This window comes from Haliaeetus albicilla, chromosome 19 (genome assembly GCF_947461875.1).
Source record: "Haliaeetus albicilla chromosome 19, bHalAlb1.1, whole genome shotgun sequence".
NCBI classification, from domain to species: Eukaryota; Metazoa; Chordata; class Aves; order Accipitriformes; family Accipitridae; genus Haliaeetus; species Haliaeetus albicilla.
This window is the reverse complement of record NC_091501.1, coordinates 11,787,972-11,806,825: the sequence shown is the minus strand read 5'-3', so window position 1 is coordinate 11,806,825 and position 18,854 is coordinate 11,787,972. Positions and strand designations below refer to the sequence as shown.

The window sequence follows — 18,854 nt, the reverse complement described above, 5'->3', positions numbered from 1 at the left end:
ATTAGCTCACTAAAGTGTTCCCAACTGTCTCCAGTAACAGCAAATTAAGCAGTGCATAAATAACCTACATCCCACCACCAGCAGCCTTCACCGATCACAAGAGATGTTAGCCTGAGAAAGGAAAGAAACAAAACTAGAAGTGAACTGTTTTTACTTTCCTCAGAAACTGGTAATACAGAGGATGAGTCTAGGGGGAAAAAAGGTTTAACAGAAAATAAGTCCATTAAAAGCTTGTCATGGGTAGAGCTGGTTCGGAGAAACCTACTGAGAATTTTAAGGGCTGAGGTACAACACATCCCCTATTTGCCCTCTTTCAGTGGCACTCTGGATCACATCATGGGAACTAACCGTTTTATAGTAGGGTCCCTCCACCCCTTCTGTGTGCCCCGGGAAAAGGCACAACCCTCCTGTAAAAGCAGCCAAGCTCTCAAGCAGAAGTTAGCACAAATAGATTAAACTGTTTGGCTTTCTGCTTCCTGTTTACAGTGTCGGGTTCCAGACAGTGGTTATTAATTAATCAGAGGTCAGTTACATGCTGAGACCACTCATTCCTCCCAATACGCATCTGTTCTAAACAAAAGCAAGCCAACGCAAAAACTAGCTTAAATAAACAGTCATTCTTCAGGGATGTTTCTGTATTTGGCTCGGTGACAGTACAAACTGCAGAGATGTGAGGACTACCACCTAGCGTGACGTGCCTGGGGTGAGCACTGAATTAACTTGCTGCAGTTTTGGATACATCAGAACACAGAAGAGTATCTTGAAGTGATCTCAGACAATAGCTGTAGGGGAAGCACATTCAGCAAATAAACATTACAAATGTCCCTGCCTGTAACCTTCAATACTATTTTAACAAAAGAATTGCTTTGTGGCATAGGCAGAGAAAGACCCAGAGCCTTACTTACATTGGCTGCTGCCTTCCAGCTCATTTTGTGTTGGCTGCTGAATCAACTCTTCAAGAAGGATTTTGAAGCCTCTGTATCCCACAGATTCATCAGCTTTGAAATGCAGGGTCAGGAAGCTGCTGTTGGAGAACATGCTAAAAGGTTTTTCTGGCCAAATAAGTTTGCTGGTAGGGGGAAGAAAAAAAACCACTGCAGTTGTAGTCATTGCCAAGTAGTTTGAGACACAGCCTCTATACTTATTACCAGGGACAGACATTTTAATCCAAGCCATTTGATACTCAAAGATATTAGTGGATGCCAAGATTTCTCTGAGGTCTTTCAAGAGGTACCTCTCTAGTGGCCTATGCAATATCACTCCCTACCCAGGCTGAAGAGGTGAAGCCTAGTGCAATGGCCAAATTGTTCTCATGCTCTATATGAGTGCCTCTCATACTTTAGTGAAATTACTTCAATAACCAGTTTTCGTGTCTACATACATGGGGAGAAGAGAACTAGGAAGGTGTGAAGCCATTCCAGTGAACATTTCTGTACCCAAAGATCCCGATGTCTGTATGGCACAAGGCAGCTTTGGTACTCGCAGCTAGATAGTAAATGAACATGTACCCAGAAGCCTTGAAGAGCTATGTGGTCCATCATAAATACTCAAATGATCCCAGATGCAATTCCTTTGCATCCTCAGTTACAAAATCTTTAAGCACAGCCTTCAGCTTGTTTCCTGAAGTAGCATAAGTTGTCCAAGTGCAGTTCAGCATGTCAGGGTAAATGCCAGGGTAATTGGGAGATGTTACTTCAGTGACTTCAACTAGAATTAGATCAAAGGCTGGGCACTCTTAAAAGAAAAAGGTAAAACAATCATATCACAACCCCCCCCCTGTTTCTGCATTAATTTCCTTGAGCAGGCCTGTTAATATTGGAGAAAGCAGAGATCTTAATATTGGATTTTAAGTTCTGCTGGTTAGTGAAAATTTGCATGGCTTCAAAGCACAAGTTCTACATGCCATTTACATAGAGAACTGTTCAACCAGGAAAAGGGCTATAGACTTGGGAAACTACTTGTGATCTAGAGTGATCTAGAGGCCAGGCACAGAGACCTTACATACAGGATCACTTGAATAATCCTTCCTAATGGGCCAAACTCAAACTTAAAAATTCATTAGCCGCTCCTAAAGTGCTTACATAGATGTTTCTTTCACCTTGCATTTATAATTGCCACAAAGCTGATCAAAATGCAGAATGCCATGTTGTAGGCATGTTAGCATTTTATTACATGTTTCTGTGGAATAGTCTACTTTGTTTTCAGGGGTTCCATAAATAAAACAGTCTACCAGCACACCCCAGTTTACTGGGGTGAAAGGAGAGCAGGGCTGACAGCATACTTCCTGGGGTGATGAGAGAGAGGAGACTGAGCCTGCTGGAAACACGAAAGGTGTAGAAGCTTGATGAGGCTTTTAAACTTCCACCTTGAGGGTCCCCCTGGCTGAACAGCTGGGAACATGCTTCAGGCAGGCTGGTCAGCCTGGCTAAAGTTCAAGTCCTCACACAAAATGCAGAGACAGGTTCAAGGATCTTGGATCGGATCCAACACATTTGAGATTGTTGGAATTAGCTAAGGTTTGGGGGTTTTTGGTGGGGTTTTGTTTTGGTTGGTTTTGTGTGGTTTTTCTCCTTCAAGGAGTCATGCATTTCTCCAAGCATACATAGCAGGTCTGGCAGCAGGAACTGAAAGCAAATACAGCAAAATAGGGATGTGCTGAATGCAGAAAGTACATTTAGTACTGACATGGCTAATGTTGCTGGTGACAGTCTCATACCCAAATGCTCACACTTACCCATGACAGAGGCTAACTCCCAAGGCACAAATACAGAACATGCATAAAAAGAGGTGGGGGTGCCTTTTTTTTTTTTTTTTTTTTTTTTTAATAGGCTTTTTACTCCTTCCCTCTCACCAGCTTTATGGAAGGTTAAAACCAGTCTTACCTTTGCCAGCAGCCTTCATGTTTCCAGGTTCCAGACCTGAAAGGAAGCACTGCCTTACCTGAGGCACACAAATGCAGAGGAGGTCACAGGCTATTCTGGGGAGGGGACCCTGAGCCAAGAGGAGTTTCAAGCCTGGCTATGGGTGAATGGAAAAGGCACCTCCTGGTTTGGAGAGCTGGGAGTTAGAGTGCATCTTTGAAATGCGTGTGTGCACATGAAAAAGTGGACAGATCTCTGTTAATGGTGCTGTAAGTCTGATGAATTTTAATATGAGAAATTTAATCGCTATGATTTACTTCTGAAGCCTGACACATTTGCCAGTTATGTGGACAAGCAGATGTGCTCATTCACACAGCAGTGAGGAGCATAGGTAAGACAGGAGAAAGGGGGATGGGGGAAGGAGATTAGATATGGCTCAAGTTGCTAGAAATGCAAAACATTTTGCTTCCACAGAAACAGAAGAGTCAGACTGGACACATCTCTCCAGCTCCAAGTTTCTTTGATCTGAGGCATCAAAGTACCAATTTGCTTAATGGTGCCAGGGCAGCGCTATTCACAGGGAAAACTGTCAGCCCATGTCACCAGCTGTACCCTGGCCTGGGAAGCAAGAAAGTGAGGAAGGTTTCCTTTGGTCTTTAAGTTTAGAGCCCAATTAACTGCATAGCTCCCTGGGCATGTGGCAGAAATTAGGTTGGGTTGGGGGCGGGTGTGGCGGTGAGCAGTGGTAACAGCGGCAGCCAACAGCAGTATTGCCTACTTGGTGAAGAAGCAGAAGAGATATTATAGAAGTAATAACAGACAAACCATGGGGACAGGGGATTCTGTTTTCATAGAGCAGAATGGAAAGGGGCATATAGAGAATAACAGCTAAGTTAGTATCTCTTTTTTACAGGTTTATAGTGGGGAATGAGCACAGTAATTAGATCACTACTTAAGCATTTAATCATCAGCAGTCAAGATCCCTAATAGATCTTTTATTCTTAATGGCCATTTCTCTCCAGAACAGATAGATTTTATTTTTTTTTTAATGTAACAGCCATACTTTAGGCTCTACTACTCCACCCCCACCCCAAAATCATAATAGACTTACCAGATGATGTTTCCCGAGTAGAGTAAGTCAAGAGAAAGCCTTTCATGGCTGCCTCAGCCCTGGAAGGGAAGGTCACTGTGCACCACTGAACCTTGGGATTTTATAGGATAGAGGGAAGTGTCACCACAGAAGTTGCCTGCAAAATAGACCAGAATGGGACATGAGCTTCCCACTTTCCCCTTTTTCTCTTGAGGGCTGTAAGGTATAGACTTTCAAAATGCAGTGTCAGAAAAGATTTCGCTTTCTAAAAGCCTCTTCACACAAAATCCTGATATCATTCAGCTTTGAATTCTTGCATTAGACCACAGACATGATCAGAAGATAACTTGTTATACTTGTAACCAGAATGGGGGCCTTCTTCAAACAGATAAAGGCACCCATTGTAACCACTCCAAATCACTAATGGCAAGTGCCTACTGCCTGGACTACTCTGGTCAGAAGAAATCCCTGCTCTGACAGGCAGCCCCCACCTCAGGCTGTGCAAGACACTATGCAGTGCTCACAAGACTGCAGAACACCCATATTCTCTGGGGAATGAGTCACTTTGAGAGTCTCACGTAACTGAGACCTGGCACTAAAGAACCTTGTATCCATACGTGCTTGAACAGCTTAAGTTTCCGATCTATGCTTTCTCTTCCACGTACAGAACACACTTGCACAGCTTCACTTCCCCAGCAATATCATACATAATCAAGGCAATAGCTCCTTAGTCAGCGTGGGTAGGTACCCCCCCTCGCTTAGCAGTGCAGTAGGAAAAGCTTCCCATCCCTTGGCCCCATCACTTTGACCTGCTGGCTTGTCTTTGGCACACACAGCAACTTGTCACACTGCAAGTTCAAGCCTGGGAAAAAGCAACCTAGACAGACTTACATTGTTCCAAGGCACAGCCATGCCATGATTAGGACCTTGTATCCCACACGTTTGATTGCAAAAGTATTTCTAGGAAAGGAAAGATACTGAGCTAGCTGAAGTAGCTCCAAGTATTATCGGAAATCCCTTCTGGAGCATGGAAGTGTGCCATGTAAAACTCCCTTGTCTGTCTGCAAAAGAAACTTAGTTCAGCTCCTCTGTTTCTCTCACCCCAGCATTAAGGTGAGCGCTCTCTCTCACCTGTTAACTCTTTGGTTAGTCGAAATCCTTCATACACCATCAGATGGCCATGACAATTAGACAGATTTCTTTCAGTCCAGAAGTCCAGGACTTCAAGCCGAATAATGGATTTTAATGGGGCTACAATTCTCCAGTGGCAGCTGCAGCACAAAGCAAAGAACAAAGTCACAATGCCGTCATATTTTACAATTGGCTCTTATTTCCTAGGGATAGCTATCAAAATGTGAGCAAAGGCAAAAGGGATTGTAATGCTCATTAAAAAGAGAAAAGAAAAAAAAAATCAAAGATGGGATACTGATCCAAATCTATTTTGGTCATATTATTCATTACTTCTGAAGTTAAGCTTTCAAACAGTTTAGAAGTCTATGCTATTGCCACGTGAATGGAAAGTTCTCTCTTACCCTAACTAAGCATGATAAGGGAGGAAGAAAAGGAAACAGATAAAAGTGCCAAAAGATTTTTAGTGACATAGTTTAGCATTGCCATTGTTAACCCCTCAGTTATACCACATTCAGGCCTCTGACATGCTTTTTGATGAGAGCTTTGCCCAGAGGTGTCAGATTTGTCTGCTGTTTGCTGGAAAGAAGATACTGGTACCCCCCAGCTTTTCTAATTCTCTTTGAGGAACTTGCCCAGTTTTCTAACATGCACTGAAGTACCTATGGATTCATTAAAAACCACATCACAGATATCTGCAGATTTTCATGAAGGAGTTACAAAAGCCAGAACTCCTCAAATGCTCACCTGGTGGAATTTGCATATCTCATGGGGTATCCCAGTGACTGGATCATTCCTTCCCTATCTGTAAGGATGACATCTGTGCATCATGACAACTCTGAGCTCATCTCCTTGGGATTTTTTAGGGCATTGCCACGATTTTGTCCTGGAAAGAATAAGAATGTAGAGCATTAAATTCAGCTTTAATATTAAGTTTTAAATGGACTTTCACCAGGGACCAGGGCAATTCCTATATGACGTGTCACCCCCACAGAAAAGCATGGATCACGGGTGAGAGCCAATCTAAGAGCAGAACCTTGAAACGCTCATTTTAAAAGTTCATCTGGAAAAAGATGTGTTCAGTTAGAAGACAAACTAATTAGGAAAGCTACTACATTCCTATTCTACAGGCCAGACCTTGTTCATCATAATCCTACAAAACTCAAACTCACTTTAGGCTTGTTTCAAGCTTCAGCATTTTGCATATCAGTCAGTTTTATCCAGGCTAGAGCTTCGAAGAGCTCTTGTTTTTCATATGTTTGGAGAACATCTGTATGTAAAAACTCGAGAAAGCCCGTAAAGGCATCTTGAAAACAAGTACATTCTTGAAACTTAGGTCAAACAGGTCAGTTCATCTTTAGAGAGAAGTGATTGTACAGTTTGGCTTTGCCTTGGATCCTGAGCATCAAGTATTCAATGCTGAAAGCAGCAGGGCCAATGGAGCAGAGCACCATCTTCACTACAGGTCCGGGCCTCTGGAGAACTGCAGGAGACTGCATGGTACCGCATAACACAGCTAGAAGCAAATCCAAACACACCACTACCACTGTAAAAACACCATTTGAGAAATGCAGGCAAAAGTCATACAAGTTACTCTGTGGAAAGGCAGAAAAGTGAGGAATTATTCACATTGGAAAGATGTTCAATGCCGGTAATGTGGCTGCTCAGGAGCCACCTCCTGATGAGGCAGCAGGCAACACCTCCAGCCCCTGTCCTGCAAGAAGTGCCCTACTGTTTAGAAGTCTATGCTGCCAGCAAGGATTTGTTCAGTTCATTGCACAGTATCAGCTGCCCCAAGTCTACCTACGAGGCTAGGCATTTTGTTTGCTTTACCTATCCTGAAAAATTGCTAGACTACTTAAGGGTTCATTCTTGGGCTTAAACTGAAAATGAGATGGGATAGGGAATTTTTGCCATTACTCCATCTCCACTGATAGGTACTTTCAGTTGTTAAGCTTGCTAAATTGTTTTCAGGTTACTTTCTGGCTCTCTGGATTTTCCAGCCTCTTCTTGCCTGTCATACCATCATCCTAAAGTTCTAGCTCATGCTGCCATTAAAGCCCAAGTCTATGTTTTAGGTTCCTCAGTAAAAGTTATTTGGTTTAGAGACAGGCACCCACTGACTTGTTGTTTGCTGGCTCTAGAGAAGAAGGGGGAAAAAAAAGAAAAACCCAAACCAGGTTGTTTCAATATGTTGGCATATAAATAGACATAGGAATCTAGTTTAATATACCCAACCTTGAAAAACTGCCAGCCATAACAAATGCTATTACACAGCAGCAAGTCTGCGTGCTGGAGGACACTCCAGGGAGCTATCTATTAGACTCCTATTCAGGGAAAAGTTTGACTGATGGCCCCATTTCTGATAGTATTTTCCTCTGTCCTGCATATAAATAGTTATGATAGTTAAACTGTTATTCTCAGCTGCAATAGGCATACTTTTAGAATTTTTTGTGTGCATTTATAAATAAGTTCTTGGAGGAAGATAGCTGTGGAATGCTCTAAGAGCTCCTTAGCACATCCTCTACCTTTCTCCTCTCCTGTCCTTTCACTCCCAACTCAGAGTTAACTAACATGCTAAACTTTACATTTGGTGGGTGTTTTTTCTTAATGAAAAAAATATTGCTAGCATGTTTCATTACCCTAAAGGTCTTTGTCTGGAAGCGTTACTACCACATGTGGTAACAAAGTATCAGCAAAACCCAGCTTATTTCCCTTATATGAGAGCTATGATGGTCATGCACATAGCCCTCATCTACACCCAGATAGAAGTTAAATAGGGCCTCTTCTCTAGAGCATTAGCCATCACAGCACTTGTGAGATGTACGAGGATGAGGGTCTAACCCAGAATGGCTATTATCCAAAAGCTTTTTCCAGAGGCATCACTTAATTTTGAAAATATTTGGAGAGCACATACACTAGAATTCACCAGCAGGACTCCCAAAGGTTGATGGTTGATTTCTCCACCACACTTTGTGTACCAGGTTATCAATGCAGATACCTACCCAGGAGAAATGCTTCTGTATAACTAGTTTATAACATCCGTAATCACAATAAATTAAACCTATACAGAGGCAGAATAAAGGGGGATGAGAGAGGGGCAGAAAAAAACACATTGAAGAGCCGGGAGGGGATGCTGGGAGAAGGAACATCTTCACAGGTCAGAGATCCTCCAGCACACCCAGTAAACCCTCTGCAAGAGCTAGCCTTCACGGGTTTTCCTCCACTGCTTTCCTGTTACTTCCCCCCTCCCCATTTACGTTTTGTGCCAACAAGTTCTAATTAATTCCTTTTGCTTTCAAGTTGCTGTCTGATACTTCCCTTTGATGTCCATACTCCTTACCTTGCAAAAATTGGCAGCTAAGCATTCCTTAGTCACCTTTCTGTGCCATTCATAGCATTCTCTGAAGCCATGCACTTCTCCATTATCTTTTCCAGCCTGTTGAGTCTGTTTAATCTCTCCCTGTACAGAGCCAGACCGACCCCTGGATCCTGTAATGCTCCTCTGTACTTCTAAATCCTTTTCAGAATGACTGTGTGCAGGGGGGGAAGAAGTAAATCAAACCCCCACAGACTATTAAAAAAATTGGTTCCTCAGGTTTGTACAGTAAAGCATGTTTTATTCTTTACCCCTTCAGACATTGACACCTTGTTTTGTATTTTTCATGGCCACAAGTCTGCTCCAGTGGCCCTACAATATTTCAGTGATAGTAGCTAAATTAAAGCCATCACTTGTGTACATAAAGGCACAGGTGTTCTCCCTTCTGTCCCAAGATGTCAATACAGTGAAGGTAGAAATTTATTGTCTTTATATACAAAAATGTTTATATACTACACATGTTGTACAGCAGACAAGAAAGTTGGCATTTGACTTGCCATTTTAAACAGATGTAGATAATACCGCCCTGCATCTTATCTCTTCCACTTTTTCCCCTTCCTCCTTTTCTCCTACTCTGTGTATAGAGCCTTTAAAACAGGAAACAAAAAGCATTTCCACCATGCATTTTGAAATGGAATTACCCTGATGTGCTCCTGCTCTCTGCCACACTGTACTTCCAACTAGATTTTTACTTAGCTGCACAGTGTGCAGTACACATGCAAACATATAGGCCTCTAGAAACTTAAACTTTCCAGTAAACAACATTAAAGCTCTCACTTTCATTTTAATTTAGCTTTCTTGTAATTCTGTGGATTGTGTTCATCTAGACTAGTGTCTCAGTGACTGGATTGCACCTCAGCAGGGTCAAGGTGAGGAAGACCATAGCCTTCTGCATAGAAGATAATACCTTTTCTGGTATAAAGAGTCACACCCCTGTTTCCCAGGCGCTCATGCTTCAGTGTCGTTCATTCCACCTGCAAGAGGTAAATAATAAGTACCATCATTGCATCTCACGTTGTTGTCTCAGAGGGTATGGAGGAAGGGGGACTGACTTTGAAAAAGAAGCTGTCAATACAGGAGGTCACAAGTCACTTATATAGACAAGTGTCCGTAAGGGTTTGCCCAAATACCATAGCTTATTTCTGTGTAGTTTTTTTTACCATTCTTTAGTGTACCAAGAGGGCTGTTCTACTGAGTCAACGCAGCACACTGACACAGGGATTAAGGTCTTCAGCCAAGTTTACAGCCTGGGCTCTGAAGCTTAACATAAGGCTGCCACATATCAGAGCCAGGCAACTGCGGCTGGAAACCCTTTCTGAAAGTGGCCTAAGTGAAAGTGAGAGATTTCTAGGACTGAGTGTCCTCAGCTGGATTGTTTGTTGTTACCTAGCTCTTTTCTTCCTCTCTGGCTCTCTTCATAAATCTCAAGAAACTCCTCTTGGCAGCTCAGTGATGATGATATTGACAGATGCTTTACTATAATTTTTGCCATGCCCTTCAGAGGCAGTTGGAGTATCCAAGAGCACTCTGTGCTTCCCACGTATCCTGACGAGGAAGGAGCAGATAAACCCCCGGGGCTCTTCTAACTCCACTTCTGACACACATTCTGTGGATAAATGTGCACTTCAGTGATAAAAGCATTAAGAAAATACAGTAAGAGCTTTCTACAAAACCTGCCAGTTCTGCCTATGATTGAAGATAGTCTAGCAAGTCAATAAAGTTAGTGGGAAATGGTTTTCCAATATTTGGTTTTCTTTTTTTTTTTTTTAACTGGTTTCCCCTCCGCCCCCTGGTATTACTGGACTTGCTGGAAGTTTGAATATCCTGATATCACTGGCAAGAGCACAGCCACTGCAGCCACTAAAAAGGCACACATTTAGTTGGCCAAAACAAATGGCTCTGATAAAAAGCTCAACCCTACACAGGGCAGATTTAATTTTTTTTTTTATTTATTTTTTTTTTTTAGAACCCAATCCCATCAGTTTGATCATTTCTTAAGGTCTGGCATGGAGGCTGGTACAAGCCTGCAGGAGTTCTTGAAGTGTACAGGGTCACAAGTCAGTCCTGTCACCTTAGCCTCAGAGATGCAGGCAGCAGACACAAGCTAGGCAGCATAAAGGAGTACGCTGCTGGGCCTTAGAGGAACGCAGACTTGCTTGCAAATTTGCTCTGAGCTATGCTTTGAATCAATGCCTGGAAAACAGATAAACAGATACCAGGTTGATCAAGTACCTAGGCTAACGGGCCTACCAACTTCAAATGCTCATTCACTACTGAGGAAGAAATGTAATTAACTTTTTTTTAATTGACCTTGCAAACAGCCCTTGACAAGAGTTATGAAATATTATGCTTTTGTGTATGCACTCGCTGGTTCTCCAGAAGCACAGGAGGAGAGCAAGCTTAGCTTGTAGCTACATGCACACACAGTGCAGTCAGATTCAACACTTGTTAAATAAGAGACCAAATCAACAGGGAAGTATTTGGAAGCATCTGAGTGGTTATAACAGAGCAGGAGGAGAGAAAACAAGATCACTAATGAGAACTGTATGTCCCTTTAGTACCAAGCATAATAGGGTTGTTTGCCTCCCAAGGCAGCAGTTTTTGAAGTCATACCCTCTGTAGAGCAGCTTAAATTCTGTTTAAGTGTGCTTCCTCCCACACCAACTTTTATGAGCTTTCTGTTCAGATTGGATGCTGACACCACGCCGCGTCTCTGCGTACCTGCACGGGATGCTGAGAGCTCAGAGTGGGGAGAGCTGAGCCCTTCTGCTGGGTAGAAATCCTTCAAATCCAGAAGGGAGATGAGGAACATTTGCCTCCTGAGGAAGGTGCTGCAGTGTGAACAGCACTGCGCAGGTGGAATCGTGACCCGCGGTGGAAGAGAGCTTGGCCAAGCTGAGTTATGGGGAGGGTACCCTTCCTCTAGGAGAGCTGGCCTTAAAAAAAACCAGAGACCTCTTCCACCGCAGTCTAGGTTGAAGAGCAATGAGTTAATCACATCATCGCTTTGCACAAGGGTGGGGCAAGGGCTCCTGCACGTACTCGGCACTGCTGGACGACGCGGGCCCTGGGCTTGCAGCGGAGGACAGCAGGGAATGGCAGTGCAGGCATGGCTACGGCAGTCTGCAAGGGAGTAAAGCCCAGCAGGCTGAGCCACAAGAGCTTGTCTGTAGGTTCATTTTAAAAAGAAGTTTTGCATTCAGGGTGACACCCCTATTCAGGTCATTACGGCACCTCGCGCCTGCAGTGACTTTGAGCTCACGCAGCGATGAGCAGCTCGGCTGAGACAAGCCCGCTCCAGCGCTGGCAAGAGCCTTGCCTATGTTTCCAGGCCAGGCTAACCAGCCCTGGAGCTGCTGTGCTAATGATGCCCCCGCAGTCACTGGCTCTACTGCACTTTCCCGAATAGAGAAAGCATCCCCACCTCCCGTTGCTTATTACTTCGGGGGACCTATTTTTATCTCAGTGGTGTGATGTCTTGGAGCACCAGCCAGGGTGCCCATGGGAAGAGGAGGAAAGCACACACTGCATGCCAACACCCTGGCTACAGCACAAGTCTGCCAGCAGAGCCGGTAGCGCGTCCCCTCCTGAACAGACTGCTTTTTAAAGCCGTGAGCAACGGCATTCTCCAATTTGTTGCCAGAGCTAGCATCACCCAGTAACTCAGGGGCACTTCAGCCTTTTCATCAGTCTTCCTCCAACACTGTCACAGCATCAGAGGCGGAGAAACATTTAAATGCTTAATAGGCAGGAGGAGGCACATCAGTAGGACGGGGCTGTTTGCTGTGCTTTAAAAGCAGCAGAAGCTGACAGAGCGCTTCACCCGAGACCACAGCTCTGGTACATGCATAAGAGATTAAGTAACCGTCCCTGCCCTGAGAAATTCAGTCCAAAACATGAAAAATAAAAAATAATAAAACAATACCTCATTCCAAGGATAGTAAGGGAGAGAGAGCAGATTAAGCACCATACCCAAGCGCACAGGAAACCTGCAGCATCAGTGTTGGTGGACCCCTGGCTCTTCCACGTGAACTCACTGTTTCTAGCTACAACAGAGTCTTTCTTCCCGTGGTTCTGCTCACTAGCCTCCCTCCCCTCTCCCTGTGTGTACACGCACACTCTTCCCAGGACAAAATCCAGAGAGCTGTGTCCACTTGCACCGAGATGTTAGGAGACTCAGACTTTGTTACCAGGCTCTGCCCAAAGCCGTTCCTAAACTGAACCAGCTCCACCACCTTCTGCAAACCCAGCGCTGCAGGCTCTGGCACACGACAGCTCCACAGAGTCCCGCAGCTCCCCTGCGCCCGTGCCTCCCCCGTTAGCTTCGTGGGCAGCTTCGCTGGCTGCCCCTGTGCTGAGGTCTCCGGTGCACTGCCACTGCCCTGCAGGACGCTCTGTTCAGCGCCTGAGGAGAGGCACAGCACGCTTAGAGACAGTTTAATACAAAACTCAGAAACAGTCAGCATGGCCAAGCACTTCCCGCAATAGGAAGGCAATCATACAAAGGTCAGATAAAGGAGCCAATGGTCAGTATCTGGCTCAAAGAGCCCTCAGGGCTTTGAACCTTTTGTACAAAGCCACGTGTAAAAACTGCTTGCAATGCTACAGCCTCCACCTCTGGGAAAGATTTACAGCTACAGAGCTGAGCAATTCCCCGCATAAACTGCCTGACCTACAGTAAATCCATGAAAGTTGTTACAGCCTTCAGAGAGTCAGTGGTCAGCAGCCAGTTTTGTCAGATCCAAGTGTATGGAACATCTCTAGCCAGCTCCCAGCTTATTTGTGGGGATGGTCTGGCTACCATACCAGTGATGACTTGTTTTGTTAACTGGTTTTAGTTTAGAAGAAAGTTCTCCCTTAGTCAGCACCTGTACTAACATTTCTGTTAGGTCAGTGTGGGACTATGAATGATGCCACAAGGGAGAAAGACCAGCAGCTGCAGCACAAAGCAGGAGAGTCCAAGTGCTCATCTGACCTGAGAGTGGAGCATTTTCCACAATGTGCTCTTTTCTTTAATATATACTTTAATTTCCTGCTCATAACTACAGCACACTTTGTTCAGGATATAGAAAAAAAATTAGATTTATTCCTGTTAGCAGAAGTCCTCCATTTTCTGCTGGCAGCAATAGAATAAAATATAGGATGGACAGAAACATGAAAACTCTGTCCAGGATTAGGTTTTTCCTCTTTCTTAAGAAATGCTGTGGGACAATCACAACTATTCACTAAACAGAGAATTACATACTTGGCATACATGTGCACATGCAGGGAAGGAGGAGGAATAAAGCTCTGGAAGACAAAGGTTTTGCATCAGCAGTTTCCCAGTGCAACTACTTGAGCCAAAGCAAAACATTTCTTTAGAATGACAAATCAGTTTATTTAGCATGGAAAAAAGACTTGAAGCTATCTGGTGGCTTCTTGAAATCTCTCAAATCCCATCAGATTAAACAAGCTAAAGTGGTGGATTTCTCCATTTGCCAATGAAACTATGAAGCCAAATTCACCTTGACTTGAGGGGCCTCAACAGGAAAGAAACTTCTGGGGAAAAAAGGAGAGAGAGAGCTGGTACGGGGAAGTAGTATGGCAATGCTGTGTTCACATGGAGCACCTCAAACAGGTTTGCTCCCCTCATTTCTCTGCATGAGGGCCTCCCCCAGTTTAAGAACAGGGGCCCTCTTCTTTTTGTAAGATATCATCACTTTCATGCAATCAGTCTTTATTCACTAACATACGCTACTCTTTCTCCAACACTTTCTCTGGTGAAATTTATCCTGCAGAGTCCTGAATGTGGTGCTAAATATATCTAGATACACAGACACACAAGTTCAGTTTACAGCATTATCCCAAACTATTCTCCCCATCAAAGTGTGGGGCTGGTAGGCATTTTCACAAGTAGATGGTTTTTACTGAGAAAAGTATCTGTCCAAAGATTATAGTCAATTTGAGAGCCAGAAGTGCTAAATGCAAGTCTTATGCTTCTGAAACTCCCATTCTCATTTCAGCTAAACTTTGTTTAGTGGCAAGGCATGAGGAAGAGGAGGAAGTGGAGACTTCCTGCAGGAAATCACCTGGATTTTTTTGTCCTCCCTCTTAAGTTGCCTCAGAAAGTCTACCAGACAAAACCTCAATGCACTTGGGATCTTTTATACAAAGGGATTATATTCAAGACTCATCTCACTCAGACAAAGAAAACTTACCTTTCATCAGCAGTCTTATCCAGTACAAGAAAATCCTCACCCTTGAATAGACCCCTGGTTTCTTTGGGCTGGCACAGCCAACACCCCAGCTGACAATGCCATAAAGAGCAAATGCTCAATTTTCCTTGTTGCAAACCAAGGGGCCACCAGAACCACCCTGGGAACCGAAAGAGAGAGGACTCGCAGTTATCCCGTTTGGCCTCTGCACTGCTGTGGGTAAGAAGAGAGCTGTCACAGATCAGATTTGCCCAAGAAAAAGCCTCCTGCAGGATCAGAGCATGCAGCCATTGGTGCAACTCAGCCCTAGCCTGCAATGGAGTGATTTAAAGGCTTGCTTATCAACATGAAGACTGAGCACAGGCTGCAGACAAAATATGACTGAGTAGTGCACTTTAGCGTTAAACGTAATTTATTAGTCTGCCATAAGATTGCAGTATTGAGCAGAACCCGCATTTTGGCTTGACAGTGCCTCAGTCAGAATTACTTTGCCTTTTATTTACTCAGCTGTTCTTACCTGCTTGCCTCATGTTTTCAGGGAGATTAGTTGTATTGAGAGCACTGTTCAAGAGCCAAGAGTTTTATAAAAACAATAGAAGTCATCATAGTTTTTCTTGAGAAAAAAGTGCCATGAAAAAGAGTTCCAAGCAAGCTACAATGGGAAGTGTTTCACTGGGATAAGGTATGGGACTTGGGAAGTGCAAGGGAAGAACATCCTCTCTTCCACAGGTCTCATGAAAATTACAGTCCAGAGAAACATTACTAAACTCTGTGGTCCCGCTTCCAAGCAACACTGCACATTGCATATATCTCCCATACAGATCAACTGCATCTATTGCTCTTGTAAGTACTGTCCGCTCCAGGGAAAGCAAGTTGTTGGAGCTTTTAACTGTCACTTGCTACATGCCGTTTTCTCCTCTGTTCTCCCCAGTCCCTTTCCCTAGATGATCTACAGACATCCATGTGCAGACATCTTCACGAGCGCTCACCTTTAGTTTTACCTTATCTGACAGGAGTCCCAGCCTCCTGCAGAAACAATGCCAGCACAAAGCATCCTGGCTGTGATCCCTCCAGGGTGACTGAAGTAGTAATTTCTCTCACAGATTTCATTCTCAAGTACAGGCACTTATGTCTGCTGCAACTGCCTAGCTCGGCTCCCATCTGCTTGGGAAACAAATCTGAGGTTAGTTCTGGGCAGAGGAAGAAAATATGAGATGGAAATGTGAGTTCTGCTCATAACAGGCAAACATGCAATATCAGAAGAGCCACCTTCTTTGATGATCCCTCATCCAGACATAGCACAGAGGGAAGAAGAAGATGCTATCTCTGTGCTGTGGGGCAGACATACTGGCCTCAGCAGCGTTGTACTCCAGAGGTATGTCTAGCTGCACCAGGGCAATGTTGGAGTCATAGCTCAGCATGTCAAAGTGGGGATGCACCACAATGGTTTTCACCTGCCTCACCTGTGACCAGGGCAGAGAAGGAACAAGCTGCCCTCTAAGTGCATCCTGAAGGCATACTTGTAAAGGGAGAGGGCAAAAATCCCACAAGCAATGACCAATGAAAAGAAACAAGGTGCGAAGACTTTGAAGACAAATCCCCCACTTCTCCATTTTTCAGTTGAGAAGATTGCTGGGACAGATTATATAGACCTCCTGAGCCTAGAGTGAAGGCTGACTGCTTCATTGTGCAAACACAAGCCACTAAGCTTTTGCAGAAGACTAGGGCGAGTCACTTGTGCTTCTTTTCCGCATGTATTTCTTCCTCTTCCCCATTAGGAAGAAAGAGTCAGCAAGCTTTTTATAGACAGATATATTGCTCAACACTAAGAGAGTAAGATGCTGAGGACACTCAGTCATCTCTGTTAGATTTTAGGACTTTTTACTGCTAGTAGTAAGAACCGGATATAAAACATACTTCTATAAACTGCAAGTTAGCTGAAAGAGACCAGAGTTACTGGATTTCTTTTCTCATTCCTCAACCTGTGCTACATATCAGTCATTTTGCCTTGCTGTCAACATTGTTTTAACTGTGCATCTAGATCTGTTTTGAGAAATATTGTAGGGGCAAGTACACCAAAGTAAACATTTTTAATGGTATTGCTTGGTTTTCACCTGTTCTGTTGACTCTCTCAGGGCTCTGTCATGGTCTTCTACTGTCACAGTCCAGTGCAAGGGTTTATTGGATCTGTATAATGAAAGCAAACATATTGGAGCTACTTACAGTCAGCCATACAGCTTCCTTATTCAGCAGTCATACATTCCTTCTGGCTCTTCTCTAATTAGTCACTTACTCCCAGGACTGCTGAGCAAGAGTTTCTCACCGCAACAAATGTGTTGCGTCAGTTCTGGCTTTGCTACAGCTCTGATAGCAGATAGTCCAATTAACTTTAATGGATCTTCTGCAAACGAGACCAAACTGTTGCCATCTCTAAAATCACTGATCATGGAGGAAGGGCAGAAGGAAGGTGTGATACAGGACACGAAGGTGTGAATATAATTTATAGCTCTCCATCTGTTTGCGCCCCAGCCTGAAGGAGCAGGGGGAGCACGCAGCATGGGGAGAGGAGCAGAGGTGGCCTGGGGACGTGCTGGTCACACTCACAGCTGCACACAGCGGGTGGCTGTCAGCAGCCACGTAGGGCTGATGGCAGCCGCATTGCACTGGTACTCTCCAAGAAGCTTCAGGGCGGCGTGCCATGGCCAGCAGCGAGGACAGGCCTCCTCGGCCCCACTAACACGCTTGAACAGCCACTGGGGAGTAACCGGGGGAAGGCCACAGGTGTCTGCAAGAGAGCCAGAAAACTAGTCACGCTTTCACAGGCAAGTTTCTTGTTTTCCTAAATAACCTCACACAGTGGATACAGCAAGGCCAAAGATGCAGGAGAGACCAAATTTGTCTGCTCTGTCTGGAAGTCGTGGGGGAAGGAAAAACAAATACATGAAAGCTTGAATCCTAAGGAGGTGAGCACTTCAGAGAGCAAACGAGGCTCAGACGCTGAAAGCAGCTCCCTCCCATCCTCTACACTGTGTCCCTGCTCCCAATAGGAAGTGCATGCAACCAGAATGGAGAGGACGTACCACACGTATGGAGAATGAGAGATGGGACACCTGCCTATCACTTTTCATCCATGCAAGAAGTGCACAAAAGGGGACTTGAGGTCAGAAAGCATCTGCCTCACGGCATAATCCTCTTATATGTTAGAGGAAAGCTCTTCAGACCAGATCAACTGAACAGAATTCAATTTCTTTACTTAAGGGGACATCCTTCAGAGGCAACATTGGTGCAGTAGTTAATCCTGAATCTTCTCTTCCTGCCTCCTCTGCAGGAGAGGAAATAAGAGTTAGCTCTGACTTGGGTCAATAGCTCTGGCTTCTCCGCTCAAAAAGTCCCCACTCTGGAAGGGAAAAGTTATTCATCCCCTCAGGCAGCAGCTGGCACACATTCATGAAAGTAGCAACAACAGCAGAATAGCCCCCAGGATCAAGACTCTCTTCTAATGAGATTTTTCAAGGGGAATATCACACTGACAGAATTAACAAGGCTGCTTGTTTCAGGTAACAGGAGTTAGTCATCTCATTTCTCAGTGAGGGGAAAAAAAAACCAACCCCCAAAAAAACCCCACAACCTTGATTCATCTCCCTTATTCAGGGAAGGGAGCTCTGCCACAAGTAGCTATTCTGTTTTAAAGTTACCTTGACAGAATGTGGCAGAATTAGCCTAAAAAATAAGCTCAGGGGTCTAAGAATAGCTGCAGATGATGTGGACATTGTTAGACACAGCAAGCATCTCTCTACTTACCTGAATGAACAAAAGTGAGCCAGGCTCTAAACCCTCTGAAGCTGCTCTCCCCATCACTTTCAAAATGTACCAGCATGGTATTCCCTGAACTCAGCACTGGTTTGGGAGCTGACAATTCATGGAGGTTAGCTGTTGGAATGAACAAGAAGCTGTATTCTTAAGATGAGAAATATCATCCTGTAAGCACTTGCGGCTTTAGCTAATCTAGGTTTCTAAAAAAACCCCAAACCCTAGAGGCTTGGTGACTTTCTGATTATAACAAGAACTTTTGCAGAAGAGGGGCTTGCAAAGCAATGATAATCAGTGATATCAGTAAGCAATAGCAGCCAGAATTTATCTACTACAGTTATGCTACAGGTACACAAAAGTAATCCTAATTTTCTCATAGTGGAATTACAAGT

The 18,854-nt window shown here is 44.3% G+C and overlaps 1 protein-coding gene across 1 annotated transcript in view; it reads right to left on the bottom strand.

Annotated features, from left to right (window-relative positions):
• The window catches only part of OVCH1 (ovochymase 1), a 69,549-nt gene that overhangs the window by 29,600 nt on the left and 21,095 nt on the right, over window positions 1-18,854 (bottom strand). The window contains 19 exon segments of the mRNA XM_069807045.1: window positions 906-2,624; window positions 2,883-2,918; window positions 3,973-4,108; window positions 5,083-5,277; window positions 9,827-9,989; window positions 9,991-10,064; window positions 11,180-11,306; window positions 11,501-11,581; window positions 12,431-12,559; window positions 12,649-12,863; window positions 14,656-14,865; window positions 15,170-15,213; window positions 15,654-15,813; window positions 15,922-16,013; window positions 16,015-16,115; window positions 16,767-16,839; window positions 17,257-17,437; window positions 17,906-17,974; window positions 18,454-18,582. Of these exon segments, the coding sequence (XP_069663146.1) occupies window positions 4,026-4,108; window positions 5,083-5,277; window positions 9,827-9,989; window positions 9,991-10,064; window positions 11,180-11,306; window positions 11,501-11,581; window positions 12,431-12,559; window positions 12,649-12,863; window positions 14,656-14,865; window positions 15,170-15,213; window positions 15,654-15,813; window positions 15,922-16,013; window positions 16,015-16,115; window positions 16,767-16,839; window positions 17,257-17,437; window positions 17,906-17,974; window positions 18,454-18,582 (2,126 nt within the window). The 3' untranslated portion in view covers window positions 906-2,624; window positions 2,883-2,918; window positions 3,973-4,025.